Here is a 22,722-nt window from a genome sequence, read left to right as displayed (position 1 = left end):
CCCTCCTAAACAGGCACTAAATATATTATTACACTGAATGTCCTAAATTAAAAGAAAATTTTACTGCTTTTATACAGAAATCAAGCGAATTCTACAGCGAAGCGTACGCGCACAATTTACGCGCACGTAACAATTCGTTGTGTTACCTGTTGCCAAGTGTGTTGCTAACGCTGAGGGTAATAGAACGGATTACCAACTGCGTCTAAACCAAGCAGATTTAAATATTTAACATGAAAGTATAATACAAATTACTGATCCACCTACTTTGTTTAATTTATAGAAACATGGTCCGCAACAATGTTAAGGCGTCCCGGTGCTAACATACGACTGGAAAACGATATTATTTGAATAATCGCGAAAATACTTTGACCGGGTGTATTTCTTGAAATATATGTTACATATATTGACAACGATGTTAAACAATATATTTGATGTATTTTTGTGACGTCCATCATCGTGACAGGCGAATCCTAAAATTGCAAACGATCTATATTAATCGCATCGGCGTAGGTGATTAATGACATTAAATCATAAATATTTAAAAGAAACATCCGTTCTTATGTCATATACTTTGAAGTTTATTAACCGGCCACACCTGCCATGTGTTCTTTGTCGTAATCGGGGAAAACACGGAAAAACCGTAGACAATTTGGTGATTAAATTATGGTCTAACAATTAGCATGAAAAACACCAGTCAGCATGTATTTGCTTGCTGACAAGGTCGTTGTATCGACCATAGAACTTACGAAAAGATGACTTCAAACGAGACTTATGATAGTCCTGTTTTATAAACTTGTCAGTAGCTTTCCTTGCCTTAGAAACTGTTCATACGAAGAGCATGCCTTTGTGTATCGAATTAAACGAGACGAAAAACATAAGCAGGTGATGAAGGTATACTACTACATAAGTAAGGAAAGTTGACTATAGAAAATTTTAAGTCATCGCGTTTATCGTAAAGTTAGGTTACTAGGAATGTCCAGTAAAATTTCCAATAAAATATCTTGATAATATATCACTTTCAGTATGTTATTGTGTATAAAATATGCACAATATTATTTTGACAAAATTAAAAACTTACAAGGTTCATTTTCCCCGCCTGTTTCCTTTACATAGATGCTTATAAATGTATCTTGTTTTGTTTTGCAGCACTTGTAGTATTCAATTAGACATTCAGAGCGATAGAAGAGTTCTTTCTTTTCACGTTACTCCATACATGAGCAATTTGCTTTTCTTGGATTCAGTAGATTCAATTTTCCACCTCCTTTCGAAATTGAGCTTGAAATGGGCTCCACTTGCATGTACACTTTGTTTCATCAGCTTGAGGAATTTGTCAATTCTCTCAATTTTCTCCTCATGCATTCGTATTGTCTTGTAGAAAAAAAGTTGATATGGTTAGGGAGAGTATACTTTAGGTGTGATTTTTTAAATAATAGCTTAGCAACAAGTAGGCGGGGAAAGGGGGGATAATCAGAGGACAAAATATTGTAGGGTCAAAATTACATTACCTGACAACACAAGATATTTTTTCATGGCACACAGATTTATGTACATGTTGCACACAAACGCATTACATATTCCGCATGATAAACAGGTTTCACACATGTCACAATTCACTTTGCATAAATCCATTGCATCAAGTCTAGAAGAAGCACATGTCAAAAATGAGAGAGCTGTGCAAGAATTTAGTACAAAAATTCTGTTTTAAAAATGCTGCCTATCCAGATTGTCTTTTTGAAGACCCATTTCACCTCTTTCTAAGGTAAACAATGATTTTTTTTAAGCTGAACAATCAAATACATTTGAATACAATAAGCGACTTTAGGTACATTTACTTCAAAACAAGATTATTCCTTAGAGGGGAGAAAGAGAGAGAGAGAGGAGAGAGAGAGAGAGAGAGAGAGAGAGAGAAACCAATAGTTGTTGAACTGTTCAGTCAAGACGATTGAGAAGAAAAAGCCAAGTTTCCGATCTCTTATAAGAATAATCTAATCGGCAATATATGCAATCTACTATATATATGTAAGTAATTCAGGAATATTTAGTGTTTCATTAAGACATCTCATAACCAAGAAAATAGTATAAATTGAATCTTTTTCAATATTATTTTCCTTGTTTTACATAAATTTACAATAATTACGGATAATAAAATACAAACAAGGGAAGATAACTCTTTCAACCGTTTCACTCGTTAAAAAAGATACTATAGACCAAGATATGTAAGGACGTTTCATTTGACACCAAACTTTCTTAATGTCTTGCAAACTTAAAAAGGACCCATTTGCATTCCCAGAGCATTGATATAAACAATTTTCTTATTATATCATTTATTAAGAAAAGTGACCCCCCCCCCCCCCCCCCTGTAATGTTCTTATTGTACCACATATATTGTGTAATAAATTCTTGCCCTGTATGTAATTTTCTTTCTATCTTGTATATTTTTGAAAGCAATAAAGTTTCGTACTAATTTAGTTATACAGGATATGAAGTTTGACCCAGTCTTCAGTTTTGTGTCTGTATTAATTTATTTATTAAATGAAATATTCCATTTTGAATTTGGGCTATTTATCAATCTTTTAATCAAGGATAAATTAAGACTTTGGATGTAATTATCCATTTCAGGACAACTTGACATTGAAATGTCTATTCTGCCATCCACAGGATAAACCATGGTCCTGGGAAATCCACAGTCTTAAAGTGTGCTACCCTTTGTGCTCCCCTGCCTGAAGATATTAGGGTGACAACTACAAATAAAACAGGAGATATACAAAACGGACAAGAGGAGGAAACAACCATCTGCGTAACGCACATGAAGACGAGATTTCGTAAAGACGGAAATTTAAGATGTACTTCAAAAGAAAAAGTACTGGTAGAGGCCGGATTTTCCAGAATTATAGTGATTCCCCCGCACAAAAGAGTGTCAATCAGAATAAAATTGAATACTCGTATAACAAGCAACAAAATTAACTCGCCTGTGTTCTAGTTTAGAAAAAGTAGACATTAATTGAAAAAGAACGATCCCAATTGTTTTAACAAGCAAAGTCAAAATGAGCATCAGTGTTGTCCTGAGAGAGTGTTCTCTCAAATGAGGAGCAAACATCCAGAATTACTAAGGTCAACAAAGTTAAGGCATCATATAGCAACCCTGTCTCAAATACTGAATTTAAAAGACAATGAGTTGGACATCCTAACCAACTTTCTTGGTCATGATATAAGAACACATAGAGAATATTATAGACTACCAGAAGAGTCCCTTCAGGTAGCCAAAATGTATACTATTGTTTACCCCTGATATCTATCAACATTTATTGCAGAATTCCTTGGTTTAATGGATAAGGATGCTTCTACTTTTCAATTGCTGGATTTCAGCAAACACGTTAAGGATTACGTCAATCAAATTACGTCGCTGTCGATGTAAAGAAATTGATTCCAAAGAGAAAACTATTCTCAACAAAATGAAGTATCTTCGTCGTTTGCTTCTTTCAATTTGAGAAATGGTACTGAAGAGAAATAGAAAAACAAAAGATAGTTTAATCAGGTTATTGTTGAATAAGATTGAAACTGAACAAGGCGAAATATGGGATAGAAAATAAAACGAGTGTTAAGGTCATTCAACAATTGTTTTCTTTTTTATATTTAGCGTTTACCTGTGACCTCGTATTTATTTCTTTTTTTTCTCTAATGATCTGGCAACAATTTGTCGATTTAGGAATATAGCTAGTATTGTGTTAGAGATTTTTTTCTACAAGAAACTAGTGTCTCCTCATTATTTTTCAGACCCAGCAACATTTAGGGCTCATCAAGACACTTAGTGTAATCTTGTTAAAAGAAGACATGCAGATGAATAAAATCACCTCTAAGAAAACGCTGAACCAGCCGTGGAATCAGCATCCTGTGTGACACCAGTCAAAAAAGCCAGTTAAAGAGTATACTCTTTTCGTGGAAGTAATGAAACCCCGTGCCGAGATCGAAGCCCGCGTAACGGAATTGAGAAATCCCAATGGGGAAGTGGTTGATTCAAGCCGATGCAGTCCCCAGTCACAGAGAAGACATTTAATAGCAGTGATATCTGTGCGGACGAAGTGAGAGGGAACTGTTTAAATCTTAAAAATGTGAAGTATCGAAATATTGTTCAGTAGAGTGTCAGACTGATCACTGGAAGGACACATATCTTTAAGTGAAAATTAGACTCGCATTTGTGATAAGCCCAGACTTGTGGTGATGAATAGAAAGGGGATGTGGACAATTTTACATTCCGACATAAGCGGCAGTTAGTGAACTTGTCGGTGAGGTGTGTATCATCAAGTGTTGACTTGGGGACAAGTTTATAGACATTCTGTAAGACACAGGTGAGTCTCATACCATGGGTTTGTGGAAATTCCTTGGTGAAAAGGAGCCATCTACCATACACTTGACAAGGCCAATTCTGTGATATACCGTAATAGAGCACCTCTGCTGTTTCTACGATTCAGGGAATTTCACTATACCGGTCAAGAACTGTGTTAAAAGCTAAAACCGCTGGAATGTTTTCTGAAGGAATTAAATCGTTAAAGCGGGATGTGACCCGATTTTTATGAATTACTGTTAGTGATGTCAAGAAGAACATTTTCCTTGTTCATGTTTTCAAAACACAAATTATTTCCTTATACAATGAAAAATTGGGCTAGTGAAAATAAATTGATGTTTCAAACAATTCAAATTTAGCAGAATGATGCTGTCAGCCAATCAGAATTCTAAAATGATATATATATTTGGAGTATCAGGTTTAATGAATTACTCATCCCACTGAAATCTTGAAAAACTATGGCCGAGTGTGAAATTATAAACCTTTCCGTGACAAAAAAGCAGAAAGAAGCTGTTGAAAAACTATTTGAAGACAATAAATGGGAATTAACTTATCAGACTATTGAATGTGTGATTTATTCTCTCTCCAATAGTTCTATATGTGACAAAAACTTCAAATTAATGATTTATAGTATATTTAGTTCATTTATTTAATTTTGTTCATTGCTTTTAAAAAAAAGATAAGACAAGAAATAGAAAAGTACATGTAAGACAGGCTAAACAGTCTTACTCATCATCATATGAAGAGACGGACAGAACAGAAGAACCTTCAACCAGTTCCTCAGGAGATAGTACAGTCTGTCCTTATTGCCTCCTTAGTCCATGGGTGGCAACAACAAATGAGAACTCCCCCTGGTTAGGAGAAGGACAAGGGCCATCAAATTATAATCCTGGTATACGGAAAGGACTTTACAGACGCTTCTGGAAGCATTAGTAATCTTGGAGGCTGGGACATGGAACAATATTTGAGAAAAAAAGAAAGACTTGGAGAAGGAAGACCAAATATTGTATACCACCAACGCCAAGTAATGCCCGAGCGTGTTTTAAAATTAGTACGATCAAAGTATCCAAACCCACACAGTGATTCTTACATTGGACACAAGTGGGAATAAATTTCAACACACCTTCTACACGTGTTCTTGTTATTTCATTCAGCGATGCTGTAGCTTTTTACGCAGAACATCACTGCAGAGTCATAAATCTAACTGTGTTGTAACCTTTTGTTGACAGCAGACCCTGATAAAAAAATGTCTCCCATGGGAGAAAAACTGGTGCTTTATATATTGTGGAATGCTGATCTATTTTTAAATCACACGTGCATTGCATGGTGAACGTCCCTTTTACTTGAAACTGTTGCTCGCTGTTGGTTTTGCATCTTATATAACAAATCATTACTTTTTATTAACTATTTTATCTCCAGCTTTCAAGCTTGCATGCACTTGATATGTGTACATTCCTAAAAAAAATTGAATTAATAAAATAATGGAATTTCATGTGATATATATGTACATGTTCTAGATCAAAGAAAAGACTGACATTTCGTCTTAAATTTGCACGCTCCGTTTATAAATGTATGATCAGCAGCGAAAATAAAAACCAATTTCTGTTAAGATAGCCAAATTGATACATGCATACTTCCATTGAAAAATTTTGTTTAGTCAGGCAAGCTTTTTGGAAAGCTGTTACTTGTATTAACAAGCATTCTGAGAGTATTGCATTAGCAATACACGTCCCCTACCGGTTTGAGGAAATAGTGAAAAAAATGCACTGTTCTGCAGAATATCGAACCCGAAAATTAAAAAATTGGAATACAAAAAATTAATTTTCTCGAAAGTATGTCAACCAGACGCTACAAAAGTGTAAACTTGATCTGTAGTTTGACATTTAGAAGCTGTTCAGCAAATTTCTGAAGTGGGACAGATTGACGGACGCAGAGGAAAGCTAAAGTCCCCTCCGATGAAAACCGGTAGAGGACTAATAATGAGATTACTAAACCGCGAATTAACACTTAGGTGGCAGGGGATACTTTTTTTGGTCGAGGAAATGTGAGGCAGATAGTGCCCATATATGAGATTTAATTTTTCAGTGGGTTTTTTAATTTGCTAAAATTGGTTTGCATGCAGGGGACACATGGTCCCGACTCTTGAGAATTTTAAAACATTTCAGAATAAAACAAGTACAACTTACATATAGCACTATACAGAATAGCCAGGGACGGTCTAAAAATGGCCCTTTTTAATGTATACCCATGCAAGTAATCACCAATTGATGGGGGGTTAATCACCTTCTTTTCGAGTGACATTTCGTGTTCTAAACCCACCCTACTTTTCAAGCACAAAACCAAAAGTGAAAATTTTTGCCACAGTTTCGCATTTTCATTCCATATCTGATGGAAAGTGCTACCAGTATTAAAGTGTCATATATCAATGAAATTGACATGAGCTCCTCTATCCACAAAATGAATGCAATAAATATTCTACCAATTTATACCCCTCAAATAACCAGCCAAACCCCAGGTTCTCCCTTTATTTCAAAATGAATGCAGTAAATATTCTACCAATTTATACCCCTCAAATAACCAACCAAACCTCAGGTTCTCCCTTTATTTCAAAATTTTGACCGGGTCTTTCCTTCGAAACTATCTTTCCTTCGAAACTATCCCCTGCCACCTTTGCCGCTTTTATGCTTAGGTTAATTCGTACTCAAATTTTATTCAATGATGTGATTTACAGTCGATACTCTTCAAAAGTTCATCCATAACATTATTCACGTTAGAACAATTATTTTTAACTGTGATGAAAAAAAAAACCAAATTGATGAAAATTAGAAAATACTTTCCTCATTTAAATCGGGATTTCATCAATACGAATAATTCAAAGAAAGCTTTACTATATTTATATGCGTATTAGAAAAGTTAACTCGTACGACAAGGGCTGCGTTCAAGATCGTAGCAGCTAGGCTTGCCGGCAGGCCGTAGATAGGGGTCAATTACAATTGAAAGTAATTAATTAAATTACAATTACTTGCTTAAATTCTTCAATTAAATTACCATTACAAGAGTTTTCAAATGTAATTAATCAAATTACAATTACTTTGCAGATATATATACTCTGTCCCGAGTTTTTGATTCCAATATATAATTTACCGGGTCCTGGGCTTTTGTTACATGGACACAGTCAATAACTTTGTGTGAATATCCCCAACTGCGACAACAGAAGTATCCTTCCCATTTTTGCGCCATTCATGTCTTGCATCTGTAACAATATTTATTCCATCTAAGTCCTCATAAGTGCCAATCTCTGCATAGAGAGCTTCCTGAGTGAAATCCATGTACATGTACATTTGCTCAGCCACCTCTTTGTACTATGAAGACAAAATTTCTTCTTTGCTTTTTGATTCACCCTATGCCAGCGCCATTATAAAATCTTGTGTAATGGGAGGGAAGCATTCCACTACAGAGATATCCATGATTGACCCGATGGTTTAAAAGATATTCATTGTTTGGCAGGTAAGGAGATGAAGACCAAAGATATCCATGACTCTTATCAATGTTGCACTGAAACCGAATGGAAATAACATAACCTTTCATTGTTCTCTTCAAAACTGTAACCTTCCCATTACAAAGTTTAGAATGTTTGCATAAATTGGAAATTGATGATTCTGCTGCAACAAAAATTTGCTGATCTGTGTATTTCTTCTTGGTCTAAAATAAGAAGGTGGGAAAACATTTGTTCTGTCATTCCTTGCAGTGTTATCATGATTTTCAATCTAGAATGTCAAGAGTTCATTAATAATTAAACTATTGGTTGCAGGTTTGTTTCTCGCTGCGGTCAACACATTTTTCACTGTTTGCATTCTGACCTGAATAGATTTTTTAAATTCAGCATCACCTTGAATTTCAATTCTAAAGTTTGGTGATTTCTTGGTCTGGTTATTCGCCATCTTCACATTCCAAGTAACTGATTGATACTAAAAGTTATGCAAAATCTGAAACCTACTCTGGAGGTATAAGAGATTCCAAGTAACTGATTGATACTAAAAGTTATGCAAAATTTGAGACCTACTGTGGAGGTATAGGAGGGGGTTGAGATAATGGCGGTAATAAAAAAAATCCAAATTAAACAATTTAACAATGCATAATAAAGATAAATAAATAAAAGCTTCGAGTTTTCCCTTCATCATGATACTTTAAATTTGTAATTTTTTTAAAGGGGGGGGGGGTAAAAGTGCCAGTTTTCAGTTTCAAATAATCCAATGAATTGACACCGAGACCCCACTTTTACCTCTCAAATGTACCATGAGTAAGCCTTTTGCTATCTTTATGACTTCATGCAGAGAGGCCAGTTTCCGCGCCTTTTCATCAATAACAGACTTGTGTTCTGTAAACATTGCTAACATTGCTCGAGTATAAACAATTCAAAATAATCCAGGATAAGTTATATTTGTTGGACTAATAGTCATACAATAATTGCTGTATCCAGAAATGAAACGGAGGCGTGACGAGTGCCCGCAAGGGCACGAGGTCACGACCCCGTTTTATTTCTAGATACAGCAATTATTGTATGACGATTGGTCCAGCAAATGATTTGTGGCACGCCTACTTTCCCGAGCTGCAGTGGAATTTTTTGCGCGGCATTTCAGTTTAGACCGCTTAGAAAGATGGACATAGATTTTCTCGACGATGAATTCAAAATTGAAGAGATCGACGACTTGACATTATCTCAAGTTTGTGACGAAATGGAAGCTTTCGACGGATTGCTTAACATGAGCCTTACCCAGACGCTTGCAGAGTACGAAACAGGATTGGATCATGGTGAATTTCAACTGGATTGGAACTTTTTGGGTGAAAATGAAAACGTTACAAAAATGCCGACCACATCGGGTGATCGCTTCGCAACCCCTGTGACGGAAAGTGCCTGAAATCGTTAATTGAAAGTCAGGAAAACATTAACACTAAACAGAACACTAAGTGGGCGGTCAATGTGTTTGAAAAATGGAGAACCGGCAGATCCGAAACTATTCCAGAACTTCAATTCCAGGGCAGCGAGGAAATGAATTACTGGCTACAACGCTTTATAGTGGAAGCTAGACGGCAGGACGGTAAGGATTATCCCCCTAAGGGCCTGTACTTGATTTCATGCGGACTCCTGCGATTTTTGCGAGACAAAGGTGTGTACGATAAAAACTTTTTAGACGAAAAAAACACAACATTTATCGAATTTCGGAAAGTTCTAGATGGAAAAATGAAGTCGCTGATTGAACTGGGCATAGGCTGTACTACAAAGCAGGCTGATCCTATTTTACCAGAGGATGAGGCTAAGTTGTGGGATGTCGGAGTGTTTGGAAAGAAAAATGCGGAACAACTTCAGAAAACTATTTTCTTTTACGCATGCAAAATATTTGGTCTACGTGGTTGCGACGAACATCATAATTTGGAATGCGAACAGTTTACTAATGGATCAGACAAGCTGGGGAAGTTTATTCAGTTTACAGGTCGGAAAACCAAAACATACAAAGGAGGGCTCGGACAGCTGAATGTGTGCAACAAGTCTATTAAACATCACTACCAGTCCGGTAAGAGAAATCTCTCTCTCTCTCTCTCTCTCTCTCTCTCTCTACGCTAGCTTACTCGCTCGTTCAACTTGCATTTACTTATAAATTACTTTTCATTATATAGGGGAGAGATGCATTGCTGACTATTTCGATTTATATCTGGATTCTCTCGGACGCCAAGGAACATTCTATCGGAGACCACTACCCGCAACATCTGATGTGCCGATCCGGTATGGAAATCAAGCAGTGGGAATTAACAAGCTGAAAAGTTTCATGCGCGTCATCTGTACGGAAGGCGGTTTACAGGGAAATTATTCGAATCATAGCGGCAAACGCACTTGCGCGACCCAGCTATATTTGTCTGGTGTAGAGGAACAACAGATAATCAAACGTACTGGTCATCGCTCACAAGCAGGGGTCCATAAATACAAAAGGTCCAGTGCGGAAATGGAAGCTATTGTGTCCAAGATTTTGGATCCGCCCAACGAGTGTACCGATAACTCGATTGCGACTCCTGCAGATGAATCCACTCCTAATATTTCCGAGTGTTCCGTTTTTCCGGGAACATCAGCAACTGTCCATAGCGAAGAGGAGCCCATGAGCAAGAGGCCTAGACTCCCATTTGGAGAATTTAAAAACTGCAACATTACGTTTCAGTTTTAAAGTATAGATAGTTGCTACGCCAGATAGGTTGTTTAACTACACGAAACTTATATTTTTCTATTTTTTGTTGAATTTTATGTTGTCTGTGTTAAAAATTACACAAGGACGTTCAGCAGCTGTTCAGGTGTTTATGTAGTTTAGAGTTATGAAATTGATTAAAGCATAAATTTTGGGTTAGTTTGCTTTTTTCTCACTGTACAATAATTCAAAATTTATTGTACGGTACAATCGCCATGCAGTCTTTCATACAGTACAATAACGTGTAGATTCTAAAGTTATTGTACGGTGATATGCCACGCCTACTCGGGTAAAGGACAAGTATTGGAAATTATTGTACACCAGTCATCAACGGAAAAACGCCGCATAAGTGCCACAATGCAAATTAAAGTGATTAACCGATAACTAAACAGAATTAGGAAATTGCATTAGTGCAAAAAGAGAAAATTATTATTCAAGGATTTATATGATTGGGAATTCCAGTTACGGTACATAAGGATGAGTGTGATGGCGGTAAAATGGCTGGGGTCAACTGTAATCTAGAAAGCATTAAAAAGCGCAAACACAATCTATCAGATAATGGAAAATGAAGATGAAAATGGGGAAGTTGACAGTCCTGATAAATGAATTGAGGAGTGTTGGGAGTATTAACAGACTTTGTACCTGTTGTAAATGCATGTACAACACTGTGCCACTTAATTCTACGTAAAATTAATCACCAAGATTAATTAGATTTATTAGTCATAGTCATAAACAGTATTATCAGATTTATTGTGGATTAACTGTTCAACTTAAACACATGTTTACATTGAGGTAAGGCAATTCTTTTATCTGCATGACGGTTACTCTCATCTTGGTGGGAACTATATATAAGGTATGAGTCAGCATCCGGTGTAAACAATAACAAAGGCTGAACTTCCTCTTCCTGTCAATCACTTGGACAAAATTCAAAATTTAGCTCTGCTTCAGTTTTTCAATTCAACAATAAAAACTAATTAAAAATAAAACAAACACAATGAAATCATATTTCTGTGTCTGGGATTGTGGGTGAGTTGCCATGCAACTATTGCAGTCTAAAGATAACCTAATTGAGAGATATTTTAAAATTTAAAGGACAGGGGACACAAAAACATTATATTGAAAGCAGTGATGATGAAGATCTTTATAGTGAAAATAAAGATAAAGATCCAGATTTCAGCCTAAATGATAATGAGGAATCTGAATTTGAAGAAGAATCTGATGAAGAAGAAACATGTAATTACAAATTAGAAATAACAGAAAATCCATCAGAGGAAAAATATTACATTGTATCTGAGAGTTCTCTTCAGAGGCTATTATCTGTGTGTCACATTTGTTGTGGGCAGTGCATACCTATTGTAGAGTACAGCAAAGGCAGCATGATATTAACTCTCTCTACCTGTGAGAATGGTCATATTAATAAATGGCAGTCACAGTCATCACACAAGAAGTTGCCATGGTTCAATCTGCATTTAGCTAGTGAAATTGTGTTTACTGGAAATAGAATGTCCAAAGCATTGATGTTCTTTGATGAGTTAAAGGTTCTTGTGCCAAGTGCTCGCAGTATCCTTAGACGTATAGTGTTCCAGCTGCTATTGAAGTGTATACTTCACAACAGGCTGACCTGTTTGAATCCCTACGAGGTATTTTAGCAAAATAGTTCTTAATTTTAAATATATATTTTTTTTTTTCATTCCAAAAATTATAAATAACCTCTAAAACAAAGGTACATGGATTAGAATTATACTTATACATGTATGTTTATCAACAGATAAATCTCGTGTCGTACCTGGTGGTGATGGGAGGTGTGATTCACCAGGATACAGTGCTAAGTATTGTATAAGTGGACCTCGAGTCGAATAAAATAATTGATGTTCAGTTGGTTCAGGTAAGATGCCATTTTCAAAAATAGAATTAAAATCAACGATATAATATGCAAACACAGAATTATACTAATTTTTGCACACAATTTCAGAGCAATGAAGTTAAGGGATCAACACATATGGAGTTACTTGGTCTCAAGCGTGGATTACGAGATTTGGAATTGAACAATATTCAAGTGCATGATCTGGTGACAGACCGTCATGTTATGATAAAGTCATACATGAAGAAAGATAGACCAGAAATCAATCATTACTTTGATGTCTGCCACATTGCGAAAGGTACGGTTGTAAATATCCAATTGCGTATATTCTATTCTGTTGTCATTTTATATATCTACTGTTGCAATTTTGTCTTTTTTTAGGAATATCAAGAAAACTATAAAATGCCGCAAAAAAGTGTGGAGCTGGCCAAATTAGACCATGGATTAAAGGTATTGTCAACCATACCTACTGGGTGGCTGCAAGCAGTGGAGACAATGGTCAACTAAAGCTCGATAAGTGGAGGTCAATCAGCAACCACATTATAAACGTTCACAACCACGACTCGGAAATTTTTCCCGAGTGTGAACATGGGGAACTTGAACCCAGAGACTGGATGAGACAAGGTAATATATGATTTATAACATTTTAAGTGAGGTGATCTTTTATTTCGCTACTCAATTCTTCATCAATAAATTATGTTTTGTTTACATTCTTTTTAGGTTTAGAAGTTTTCCATTCAGTTGTTAACCATTTTGCCCCGAAGAGTACACACTTTTTCTACACACCAATGCTTGCAAGGTACATTTTGCTATAGTGATCGCAATTAGCTTTAATATCTTGGTAAAATTAAAAAGCTTGAATAATTATTTAATTTCAATTATTTATAGACTTTGTGTTGCTGCTCTCCATTACAATGAAAATGGCACACGGAAGCAATCCATGACCAAAGAAGTAAACAGCAGTGGCGGGTATGCTACCCAAAGGCAAAAAAGGGACAGGAATGTATTGTAAAACCTGAAAGAGTTCCTGCTACATTTGGGATGTACAAATACATACACAAATAATATGTATGAAATTACAAGTATGAATTAAATCAGAATTTGAAATAAATTATCTTTAATATTCAGAGTACATTTGACACTTATTAGACAAAGTCTTCTTGAGACGACAGCTGTATCCATCACTTAAATTTGCATATGAAGATTTTGTTTTTGGATATAAAGCCGATAAGCCTCAACCTTTAACTGAAAACTATAACAGTTTGATAAAACTGAACTTGTAAACACAAGAGGCTCCAGATATTCTCATGGGATTCAACAGTGAAGCTCAAGGACGCGGATATTTGAATCCTACGTAAGATTCTGATGGAAAAGTGTCACGGATTGTTTTTTTTCGCACATGCAGGAATCACTTTTCTTCTGTTCTTTCCTAATACATGCCAGATCCAACGTGTGAATCTTCTATAAGCCAAATACCTGTACAACCTGTGAAATAAAAGTAGATTTAACCTGAATAAAATGAATGGTTTTTAATAATATTTTAGCAAATTAAGTTTTGTTTTCAAAATGAAATGTCTGCTTGAACATAATTCTTACTCATGTATTGGCTCATTATCATCTATTGGCCCGTCTCGTTCCACAAACTCATATAAAGAGACTTCCAGGACATCTACGTTCAGACAATTACCCCGAAAGCCCTCATGTTGTGTGATGCATTTCAGGTTTTTAGAATCAATTTGTTCTATGACTTGAGCCAATTCATGACAGCATAGACATTCTTCTTCCTTTTCCATCATTACACAATTTTCACAATCACACATGTAAACATTTATTTAAAAAATTCATTCACTAATAATTTGACCTCAAGACATATTATAATTTTTATATGTGCATAGTAACTTTTTTATTTTAATTGTTTTCATTAAAATTTGTCAGAAGGACAACAGCTACAATAATAAGATAACATATAAGTATAATAACATAATGTAATTTTATTCTTACCATGCCAAGTTGTCAGTTCTTGTGTTGCCTTGGTTTCCAACGTTCTCCTCTTCAAATTCTATTTCAGAGCTCTCAGAATCACTTACATTTAATTGTTCTCTATTCCTAAATAAAGGCTCAAAATTATATGGTCTTATATCATCCGGAGCACTACAAACGGTTTCTGTACATTCCTCGTCCATTGCTTTGTTTACTATTTGGCCGATTGCTGCGTATGTCATCTTTGGCGTGTAACACGCAGGGGTTTCTTATCTCATTAAAGATCGGCAAAACTCGGAGATCAGCTGCGATGTTATCCGATGCGAGTCGAAGGGGGAGCTTGTTATAAATTATTTTATCTTTTTGAAAGGACATGTTTTGAGAAGAATATGGTTTTGTGTCACCTGTCCTTTAACTCCTGTAATCTGAAAGTGGCAAGAAAAATCATATTCCTCACCATTTCCCCGATTGGCTGCTATTTATACCCAAACCTCGGCCTTTAAGGACGTATGTCTATAATGTGAATAAAATTTCGTCATAATCAAAATACTTTCACTATTTGAGAATTTGCTAACTACTTTGATAACAAACAATTTTTGGAAAGATAAAACATACATTTGGTATTATTGTTTATTTCAAAACGCAGGTACCGGTAGTCACAATATGGAGGTGTCCCATACCACCTGAATAATATTCAATAAACATTTGAAAGTCATATCCCCTACCCTACTACTATCATGTCAACTAAAGTATTTCCTGCATGCAATGCCAAAGTACAAGTTATGGATACAAATTGATGCAGTCGCTGAGGTAATGAAAAGACGTATAACGGAACCTCGCCGAGTCTTTGTCTTCTTCAGATAATTATTGAGAGTATTCAGAACACACAAATCTTTGTCGACGTCATGTTTTATCAATTTTATTTATCTTAAATGTCTCTTTGCGTTAGAGGTTAATAGCATACACAGGCGTCGGAACGGGGGTTTGCGTCCTTGGGCATTTTCTCGAAAGTGAATATTTCGAATGTAAAAAGAATGCAACGTTTGTCCCCGTTGCCGTCAAAGTAACGCAAGCAGCAAATAAAAATAGGTTTCCATTATGAGAACATCCCCCCCCCCTCCTTCATCTTTTTTCTACATTAGGTAGTTGTAAACATTTTGACTGTCAGAGTTTGTACTCATATCTACTATATATACAGGTTTTTTTAACATGCGTCTATACGTTAATCACGAAGTGTTCTGAGATCCTGTTAAATGAATTACCTGCGCCCTTTCTTCAGTTCAGTGCATTATTCTCTTTAAACACACGGCTTTAACTCTGTAAATCCATTCAGAATTTAAAAATTTCTTCTGGTTTCTCCTTATTCGCCTCAATCTGTTTTATAGGTCCAATGACATTGCCAATAAATCCCAAAGTGAAATTCCAGAATTGTTTATATCAATAGACGTATGCTTGGTTGCCGAAACACAATAGGCCTAAATCAAAATAAAAGGGGAACACAAGTCTATCAAAATTAATAATTAAAGTTGAATTAAATTTCTAACATTCATTGTTCAGACGTTACAATGTCTTACAAGACTGTGTAGTTCTATGCATATCACAAATTGTCTGATCGTCTTTACTTTCTATAGACTCCTGCAGCCATACTTTATGATTATGTAAGCATTCATAACTACATTCTTCACCTCATTATTCACACTTCTCTAAGTGGTGGCACTGAACCTCTTGGGTCGTCTATCCGATTTTTTCTGACCGGAAGCTATTGACATGAAGCTGTGCATTACACAGATACATATACTATGTTTGAATCCTCCTACTGTAACCCCTGGGCTTTTGTAGATTCTTCAGCCGACATTGAAATAAATAATAATTGAGACGAAGCTTTAAATCCTTTTTGAGAGAGAAAGGGAGAGTAGCTCTGTAAAAATCGTAATAATGTACCTTTACTCTCTCTCCAAGGTGCTGAAGAATCATTATAGTTGTATCTTATTTCCTCTCCTCTTTCCTTTGTTAGCTTTCTGTTGAATGAGGTCTCAAACACATTCTGAGTGTTTTTCAGCTGATCTTAAGTTTTTACCTTCAAATGGTCTGAAAACCGGTGTGAAAACCAAACTGCAAACCATTAATTAAATATGACACAAATTCTTTATCTGGATGATCTTTAAGCCACACATGTAGTATGTCTATGTTGACAAGAGTATTCACAAAGCTCGTGTAGTTGCCATCTACTTTGGATGGGTCGGAGGCCCCAAGTGTTGGGGCCAGTAGCCGTTTTTTGCTAAAGTACAATTCTGCCGAGCATGTTCACCACTACAATCTAAACAAATATGAGCATTTCTACATCTAGATAGCTGGCATCCTCTTGTGCCATTAAAGTTGTTGCAGATCTCCTTTCCTGCATGATACAGTTGTTTCTTGCCATAGTAATCGACTTCTCTCTCCAATTGCAATTTTTCTGTTTTCTGCGTGGCAGCCATAGCACAGAAATTTGTAAGATGAAGAGTGCTATTACAATGTGTACAAGACTGCGCTTTCGCATTGGCAAAGATATTGCAGAAAAGTGTATTGTTTCTGACAGACCAATCCACCATGATATTGTTAAATCTTAAATGAGAAGCTGCCATCAAACTAAACTGTCTATGATATTCATAGAATCCTTTTCCAGGGTACCTGGTTGCCATGTCAATGATGTCCCTCTCATAGAGATCCAGTTCGACTCGTCTCTGCGGGTATGCTTCACACATCACACTTTTATATATGCCAAATGCTTGGATGAATTCTCCAAGCAAGAGTGATCTTTGTAACCGATAATCATTTTTTTTGCTCTGATTGCGGTTTGTCCTCTGTGGGCACATAATAAGGAATAAGAACTGAAGCTAAGTTTATGTCTTTACCTGCCGTGATTTGTTGCCTTAACTGTGGAGAAATTGTTTCAACTAACGGAAGCGACTCAGCCGAGAAACCAAATCTCGTCCTTTTGTACGAAGGTGCTGGTTGTTGGTCTGCAATTCCAGTTGTTGTAGCACTAGGTCCACTCACTGATGAAGACATAGCTGCCATGGCTGTGGACAGAGTAAAGTTGGACGTATTGTTTACGTCGTTCGATGACGAATTCGCTTGGTTAGTCTGACCGCCGGATTGAATGTTATGATTGATTTCTGTGCTGGAAGATGCACTCGTAGTCTGGGTGTTCATGGAATTCCAGATTTATCACGTTCTGCTGCAAACTCTGTACTATAGACGAAAGCTTCGAAACTAAGTCTATCATCACTCGGTGATCGCCGCCATTATTGTTTTGGACTGGGGCATCTCGGGAAGGCGCACCTTGCGCGTTCAGCGGGGATCCTGGTCTATTAATAGAATTCTCCTCCACCAACCGAATCAAATGGGATAGTTTTGCATTGCTTGGATATATAATGCCGCGGTTATTCAAAGTTTGTTTTAAACGAATAGTTGTCCAATTTCCTGGCAAATCCGGGTCGTAGGCATAAAGCGAATGCCTAGTTAGTTTAGGTCCCATATTTTTTGGTACTGTACAAGTCACAATCAGAACAAATTCCTGAATTAGGTAATAGTTAAACACACACGTCGAATAACGAGGATCGAAACACTAGGACATCACGTCAACGAATCATTCGACAGTAAATTCACTTTAAATGAAAGTTATGTTCAATATTAGGAAGACAAAATGTAGCTCTCGAAATCAAAGTCTTCACGCTGAATACATCTGTATCAATTCCAGACTCCCCCCTCTAGGCATCAATGCCCCTGGCTGCTCTCCCCTGATTGGTCAATCCAATACTGATACTAAACACGTCTCAAATTACATAACACATTGACTTCATTATATGTACATGTATGTACACGAATATTTTACTACAAATAGATAGCAGCAGGAATTAACTGGTGTATAAATAATAATTGAATCTACAATTAAATTTCAATGATTTGGTCATGACTGCAACATTCCCCAATTACTTTAGTTTTCAATGGTGGTCCACCACTTTTTTTATGACAACACTTTTTGAAGCATTACTTGTTTATTGATTTAATTGTGTGTATAAATGCAAGAAGATGCATGTGCACAAACTCGTACATGTATTTCTTACTTCTATGCATTCTCCGCAAAAAACAAATCTTTGTACTGCCGCTTTTATGTGGTTGCATTCTTTTCAATTTCAAGGTCAGCAATGGGAGATTGTCAGATATAGATAAAACATTATAGTATAAATCTGGAAGTTTTTCTCGACTGAATCAGCAAGTTCATTCACATGATTTTTGTCTTAATCTTTAAGAGTTTGAGGAATCTTGAATTACATGTAACTTAGTTTCAGGGACAAACAATTTAGACACCAACGCCTTTGTCTTTAAAACAAAATGCATCCTTCGCTGGAAGCGAGCTTTCTATAGGCTGGTTCTCTTTCTGTCAGTGCTTTGTTTTCCCATTGTTGTGATACATACAAATTGTCTTTGATGTATATTTTATGAAAGTGTATGAACAGTATTATAAACTATGTTCCTGGCTGTCCATGCGCCCACCATCTAATGTGCTTATTGATGGGACAAGTTAAGTTTTCTTAAATCTGTGAAAAGTTATAAAGCGTATGATAGAAAGTTTCAAGACATTTGCCAGTGTTGCAATTGTTTGAAAATCATTGCCCAGCATTATGATGGCTAAAACAAAAAACAAATATACAGCTTGCTTTCTTACGTTTGGAACTGGCTGTGAGTATTAAGAAAATTACCTTTTAGCAGATTAGGTAAACCCCGAAATCGTGATTGTAGATTCGCCAGCTTTGCTGCAAGGTCAAATCGACTAGTAGTAATTTTAAGAAGTCATTTATCGCCAAAAATGTCGGAGATCGATGGCAGATTGACCTACTTAGTATGAAATCAGAGCCGATTCAATACCAAGGACAGACTTATCAGTACATCTTGTCTGTAATCGATGTATTTTCCCGTTTACTGATGTTCCGTTCCCTGCAAAACAAGAAAACTTGTAAGCAAAATTATGCATGACATATTTTTGGAATATTGTACTAGAAAAGTAATTCAGTGGGACAATGGGGGAGAGTTTAAAGGACCATTTCAATCCTTGTTATTAAAACATAGAATTAAAGAAAATAACAAGCCGTCCATATCATCCGGAGTCGCAGAGCAAATGCGAGAGGTCGCACAATACATCGAGAAGGAAACTTGGATTCCTGAAAAGTTCGAAAAGGGTTCGAACTGGGTGTTAGATCTACAAAAAGTCGTCCATTCGATAAACGCTTTTCCAATGGAAGTACTCCGTTTGAAATCTTTTTTGGGCGACAACATGAAAAACACACACCACTCCCTGACCTTTCCCAAATGAAACAACGGGATAGAAAGTCAACAGCTAGATGTGTGCAAAGAATGAATTAATGCGTCAAGGCCTTCAACGTATAAAATTGGAGAAAAGGTGTTCATACGCTTTCCTTCATGTAAGTCTAGAATACCGAGGCGAAGATATATTTTGCAGGGAACAGTTTTGGAAAGGAGACTAAAAACACTTAAATATCTCATTCAGTCTCATGACCCAATAAATGAATCTTTTAAAACGGAATGGATAGGGGTGGAAAATGTAACAAGCGAGACTTTGCACAAGGGAAAACGGCCTAGAATTTTCTGAATATATTCGGAAAATGTCCAAAGATGGTGAATATGGAGACAATCTAACATTGCAAGCGTTGGCCCGCGAGTTTTACAATATTTGATAATATCAGCAAACGGTTTATTGCACTGCAGAATTATCTCAAACATTGGACATTTTGACGCGGATTTCACCTGGGAAAATTCCCAGAGAGACACGGCGATCATTAATGTTAGTATTGCTATCAGGAAACAATAAAAGAGATCATAGAAACCATTGAACCACTCAGTGACAACGAGTCTGATGACATGTCTCCCAGTTCGTATTGTAACAAAGACGGGGTAATTGATGACTAAGATGAATCTCAGACAGACGATGCACAAACCAACAACATTTCGGATGATATGTCTTCAAACTTCAGCTGTTATGATCATTCCGATGTAACGGATGAAGACAATTTGAACAGTAATAATAAAATCTGCAAAATATGACATATTCGGACAACTGTAATTGATGACAAATCTAAAAAAGAAGATACTGTTACCGATTAAATATTGGATGACGAATCTCATATCAGCGACTCGGACAAAGACACTGTAATCGGGGACAAATCTAACAAAGAAGATACTGTTACCGATTAAATATTGGATGACGAATCTCATCTCGGCGACTCGGACAAAGACACTGTAATCGGAGACAAATCTAACAAAGAAAATACTGTTATGGGAAAATGCTATCACAAGATTTTAACATTGTAGCTCGGCAGTTTCCTAGAATCGAGGTTTTGTATATATGAACGTCAGGTTTGTGGAATTTACCAATACATGTTTCGCCTTTGAAAGTCCAGGTTAGTGCAAGGTTTTGTGCGAAGAGAATTCCTTTTTGTCCTGTGATATGGACTTGCACATGATGTGCCTCAGGTAAGTCTTTTCCTATCAGTAAGGACTTTTGCGCTCTATCATAGATTGAAGGGAAATGATGAACAATTTCGGTCAGATGTGGGGTAATGATAGGCAACATCAGATGTTGGTATCTCCTCTTTAGAATCAGGTACTTGGTCACATTTAATCAATGTGGGAAGGTTCAGGGTGCAAGTTCCATCAAACGACTCTATAACAAAACCGGTTGCTCTCCTGCAATAGGTGTCGAGAAGATAGGGTGTATGCAGTGTACCCATCAACAACAGAAAAGTGCTAGAAGAATCCTGGGCTAACTAATGATTTGTTGCTTTGCTCGTCAATGATAGCATATAATGTCAGTCGGTCCTCTGTGTTTTCTTACCTATATACATGAGCTAGTAGTGTCTTTGAACGTGCTTTTCCATTAAAGGTCCCTTTTGGATTTGAGTACACAGTGTGCTGCTGGTTTATGTGATTCTGTTGTTAGACTTTCCTCCCCGCCATGCGAAGATGACGGAGGCATAGGACTAGAGTTCTTAACTAAGGGATCTCTCTCTGAAGGCCGGATAGAGCATGGTATCCCTTCTGTTTGTCTGAAATCTAGGTGAAGGGCGGTCGGATGCCTGTCGTTTCCACATCCTCACACTTGGTGGGCAATTGACAATCACGGCTGATGTGTGTTGTAAATGCGCAACAGCGAAAGCAAATTCTATTTTCTTTAAAAAGTATTTTCCGTGCTTCGAGAGACTTGAAACGGGGGGCCTTGCACTTGTTGAGAGCATGATTTGAGTTGTGTACAGGACATTTGGTTTTGGGGTCCGATGATTGTTTCTCTAGTGACATCTTAACGAACTGCGTTTTCAATGCTGAAATTCCAGTTTTCTCATGTTGTCTGTTAGAGGAAAAATTCCTACGGACATGCTCACTGGTTTGTGGTTTATATATAAAACTAGGATTGTTCTTCGTCCTGCTAAGTTTTCCGATGAAATCAACGAATATAAAAATGGTGGGTATGGTACGCTATGCTTCTCAATGTACTTCACGGCCACATCTTCCACTTTTCCTGGAGGTTGACAGGAAGTTTTTGAACAATAGGGGTTACACCGGATGAGGAATCATAATATCCTAAAAGAGAGCTGTACTTAGCTCCTCCTTTACTGCCTCTATTTCACTCAATACATCTGACAAATCATACAAAGTAAAGTTCTTGGAGGTGAATTTTGCAAAATTGTTGATTTTGCGCTTTAGGGCCTCTCAATTTTTTTCAGAAGCTCCGTACCTCTCATCGAGTCTGTCACAGATGCGGTGAAGTCTTCTTTTAGAAGAAATTTACAACAACCCGTAGCCCCTCCACAACCTGAAAATCTAAAATCCAGAACCATTAAGGAGATCAGTAAATCGCTATTATAATGTAACTTTTTATGTAAAAATTAATTATAAACTGGTACATGTAATCGTTTTTGTTCCATAGGTATGAATGTTGACATTAAATTTAGTTATTAGAATTTGCATACATATGCATGCTCACTCACAGACAAGTATATTTACATATCTTTATATAAAACCAGAAGTTTATCAACTTCCATTCTAATCACCTAAAAACCTTTTTTTCTAGAGATAGGATTAGAAGATGGGATTGTACAAATACCAGATCCTGTTCCTCGTGGTTTCTTCAAACCTATCTAGTGGATCTCCTTTCAGGTATGTGATTTAGAGGCAACTGATCTGAGTAAGTTTATAACAAGAGGCCCAGGGCAACATCGCTCACCTGAGCAACATTTGCCTTAACTCTG

The 22,722-nt window shown here is 36.6% G+C and overlaps 1 protein-coding gene across 1 annotated transcript; it reads left to right on the top strand.

Moving 5' to 3' along the window:
* Positions 1-8,838: 8,838 nt before the first annotated feature.
* Positions 8,839-10,557, top strand: LOC117690156 (uncharacterized protein KIAA1958-like). The gene is made up of 2 exons (XM_034473508.2): positions 8,839-9,915; positions 10,019-10,557. The coding sequence occupies exons 1-2, from the start codon at positions 9,393-9,395 to the stop codon at positions 10,555-10,557; spliced, it is 1,062 nt and encodes a 353-aa protein (XP_034329399.2). The 5' UTR covers positions 8,839-9,392.
* Positions 10,558-22,722: the final 12,165 nt, after the last annotated feature.

Source organism: Magallana gigas, chromosome 1, assembly GCF_963853765.1.
Source record: "Magallana gigas chromosome 1, xbMagGiga1.1, whole genome shotgun sequence".
NCBI lineage: Eukaryota > Metazoa > Mollusca > Bivalvia > Ostreida > Ostreidae > Magallana > Magallana gigas.
The sequence above is the reverse complement of the archived record's forward strand: the minus strand, read 5'-3'. Positions and strand labels throughout refer to the sequence as shown.

Coding starts and splice junctions, on each gene's coding strand:
- LOC117690156 (XM_034473508.2), top strand. CDS start 9,393: ATGAATTACTGGCTACAACGCTTTATAGTGGAAGCTAGACGGCAGGAC. Junction 9,916..10,018: donor TAAACATCACTACCAGTCCG/GTAAGAGAAATC, acceptor TTCATTATATAG/GGGAGAGATGCATTGCTGAC.